Source organism: Ruditapes philippinarum, unplaced genomic scaffold (genome assembly GCF_026571515.1).
Source record: "Ruditapes philippinarum isolate M1 unplaced genomic scaffold, ASM2657151v2 ctg3205_1_1_1_1, whole genome shotgun sequence".
Classification (NCBI taxonomy): domain Eukaryota; kingdom Metazoa; phylum Mollusca; class Bivalvia; order Venerida; family Veneridae; genus Ruditapes; species Ruditapes philippinarum.
Window position 1 is genome coordinate 11745 of NW_026864547.1, and position 3639 is coordinate 15383.

General features: G+C 35.2%; 1 protein-coding gene across 1 annotated transcript; it reads left to right on the top strand.

Annotated features, from left to right (window-relative positions):
• The first annotated feature begins 2070 nt into the window (after positions 1 to 2070).
• On the top strand, positions 2071 to 3165 carry LOC132726031 (uncharacterized). The gene has a single exon (XM_060711278.1). It carries the CDS (start codon positions 2071 to 2073, stop codon positions 3163 to 3165), a length of 1095 nt encoding a protein of 364 aa, XP_060567261.1.
• The last annotated feature ends 474 nt before the right edge of the window (positions 3166 to 3639 follow it).

The window sequence follows — 3639 nt, forward strand, 5'->3', positions numbered from 1 at the left end:
AAATACTATCAGAACATTTCATCAAATCAACAAAAGCTACATATAAACGTTTATTTTGATTTAAATTTTTTTGGATTAAAGACAAAAGAATAAATATAGCATCCATTGTAGAACGCCCTTTTCGAAAACCGAATTGAGCATCAGATATATTATTACTTTCACAAAAAGTTTCAATTCTATTATTAAGCACAGTGGTAAATAATTTTGAAAGACAGCTAACTAATGTTATGCCTCTATAATTGTAAACATCATCAGTACTACCCTTCTTATGCAAAGGTATTATAATTCCCTCAGTCCATTTCTCTGGATAAAAACCCGAATTTAAAATAGCCTTAAATATATCACACAAACGCGCACCTATTATATCAAAACTTTCTATGAAATATTCATTCATTAAACAATCACTACCTAAAGATTTACCCCTTTTCAATAGTTTAACAGCTTTTGAAATTTCCCTTAAAGTTATTGGTTTATCTAATTCTTCAAATGGAGTATTCAAGTCATTAAAAGAATGGCTTTCACAAAAAATTTCCGCATCAATATTTGTACAGTTAAATAAATCACTACTAATGCTCTCAAAATATTCCTTAAATACATGTACAGGGATACCGTTATGTTTTGAACTGGATTTACTCTTAAAATATTTCCAAAATTGTTTCGTATGGTGGCATATTTCTGCCATCAGATAACCTGTTAATTAACTAGTTAATTAAGAGGTTAACTAGTTACTTAACTAGTTAACCTGTTAATTAACTAGTTAATTATCAGGTTAACTAGTTACGTAACTAGTTATTTTTTTCAATAAAGAAAAGACCATGTTTTGTTTGTGCCCGCAACTGCCATCCCTTATTGTCAGCTAAATATTAAGAGGTTAACTAGTTATGTAACTAGTTAACCGGATAATTAACTAGTTAATTAATAGGTTAACTAGTTTTATAAATAATTAACTAGTTAACCTCTCAATAAACTAGTTAATTATCAGGTTAACTAGTTACGCAATTACCTAACTAGTTAACCTAATAATTAACTAGTTAAGTAAGAGGTTAACTAGTTACGTAACTAGTTAATTATCAGGTTAACTAGTTACGTAACTAGTTAACCGCTTAATTAACTAGTTAAATAATAGGTTAACTAGTTACATAAAAACTTAACTAGTTAACCTCTTAATTAACTAGTTAAATATCAGGTTAACTAGTAAGGTATTTGCGTAACTAGTTAACCTGATAATTAACTAGTTAATTAAGAGGTTAACTAGTTACGTAACTAGTTAACCCGTTATCACTTATCTATAAATAGCATTGTTTTGCTCCATTGAATTGATACAAAGTCCCCCTTAAGTCATTGCAGACATTAAAAGGGAATTACATTTGTGTTTGGAGGCGAAATAGAGGTAAATATTTTTAATTTTAACAAATATATAATGATTCTAATGTTTGATATTGATAAAATACATTACAATAAATATTATTTATAGTACAGTCACAAGTTCATTTTTCACTCATAGGATGCTTTGTGAATACGGTTCCTGGTGCAGTAAAACTGCGATCCCTCGAGGTCGCAGGAGACCGAGGCTAAACTACGAGGGAACCGATGTTTCGAACGATCCGATTTTCAATTCTCCGGTCTGTTAAGAAATAATATTGAAGTATAGTATGTTAAAAATATTCCTGACACCATTTAAAACATATTTACCACATTTGTTTATCTGTATAACTGCCTCCGTGGTCAAGGGGTTAGAGTCAATGACTTCTAATTCAGTAACCTCTCTGGCATGGGTTCGAACCCTGGGAGATGCTTTGGTAGTTTAGCGCGGAGGAAGGTAGTCTAGTACTGGTGTAACACTCCAGGAACGATGGTTAGGATATTACCCGCCTAAATGACTGAAATACTGTTGGGAAAAGGCGTAAAATGAAACAAACAAACAAACTTGTTCATCTGTATGTCCGCATTCCCCCCCTGTCTATCTGTATTTTATTTTTTACTCAGATGCAATCTGATGCTATAACCAGGGATGAGAGGGTTGTTTTGTACTATCACAGGGGATTCACAATCAAAGAGATTGTTGGTTTTATGACCTTACAACACGACACTATATTGAGTGAACGAACAGTACATAGGATTTTGAGAAGCCAGGGACTATACAGGCGTCAAAACCAAAGCGGGTTACCAGATGTTGTTGAGGTAATTTTACTGGAACTTTCCGGAACCGGACAGAATGCTGGATATCGTCAAATGAGACAGAGACTTTTGGTTCATCATGGTATAGTCGCAACTTGTGTAACTGTGAGGCTTGCACTTAGTGTAATAGACCCAAGTGGTGTAATGCTTAGACAGTCTAAAGCACTCAGACGTCGTGTTTATAGAAATGCTGGCCCTAACTTTGCTATACATTTCGATGGATGGGATAAGTTAAAACCATACGGCGTGTCAGTGCATGGTGGTATTGACGGGTTTTCCCGACGACTGTTGTGGTTGAAATGTTGTAACTCAAACAAAAAGCCTCAGTATATTGGTCACTTTTATTTGGAGTATGTTGAAGAAATTCAAGGCTTGCCGCTGCGCGTGTACGCTGATCGAGGTACAGTAAATGTTATTGTCCGTGACATACAACATGCTTTGCATTCGATGGACCCGCATCAGTATTTGGGGTATAGCAATTTTGTGTATGTGTCGTCCACCAGGAATGTAAGGATAGAACGATTTTGGAGGACATTACGGGACATGTGTGGGAACACATGGATGAATTTTTTTAAGGATATGTGTGATATGGGGATCCTAGATACCACGGATAACCTTCACCTGGAATGTGTTAGATATTGCTATTTTACTCTAATAAGAAAAGACCTCAATGATGTTATGAGTGTGTGGAACTCACATCGGGTTAGGCAATGTCGTTTTGCTGAAAGTCCAGCTGGCAAACCGGACGTTTTGTTTTACCAGCCGGAACTGTACGGTGCTAGGGATTTTAAAGTTCCATTGGCAAATGGTTTGCAAGAAGTCAGAGAAAGGTTTTGTGAGAATCCATCCCAGAATGGTGTATCTGAAGATTTTTTAATTTTAGCCAGGAACGCATTGACAGAGTTCGATATGGAGTACCCTGCTAGAAACAGATTTGAAGCCACGGAAATGTTCATTGCAATAACTGCTTATGCTGACTGCTTGTAAAAATAAAAAGTATTGTAAAGTAGAAAAAGTACTGTATACTGTTGATCTGGAGCTTTTCTCTACATAATTTAAGAGTTGTCTGTGTGTGTTCTTTGTCATTTAACAGTGTGTACATAGGAAGATTTAAAAGAAATAGTAGATCCAATCCAATTTCCAACTAGCTCGACGATGTGTACGCTGTTCATCCGTGATCACGGTGGAACAGCGTACACCATCATGCCAGGAAATACCAGCCAATTTTCCACTACACATTAACCCCTAATTGACCGAGAAGCTAAGGTCAATTTCTCATGTTATCATGTCTTGGGAATTGCTGCATTTTGGTTTGGAAGAATGTATTAAATTTTGCCAAGAAAAACATTAGGAAGTATTAAAGGGACTGTGCCACAGATTGGCACCAAACAAAGTTTTTTTTTCTGAAACGAATCTTAGGACAATTATCCAATAGAATGTGTTAGTTACGCTTTAATATCA

Bases quoted from the DNA above. Each gene is read 5' to 3' on its own strand.
- LOC132726031 (XM_060711278.1), top strand. From the start codon at position 2,071: ATGACCTTACAACACGACACTATATTGAGTGAACGAACAGTACATAGG.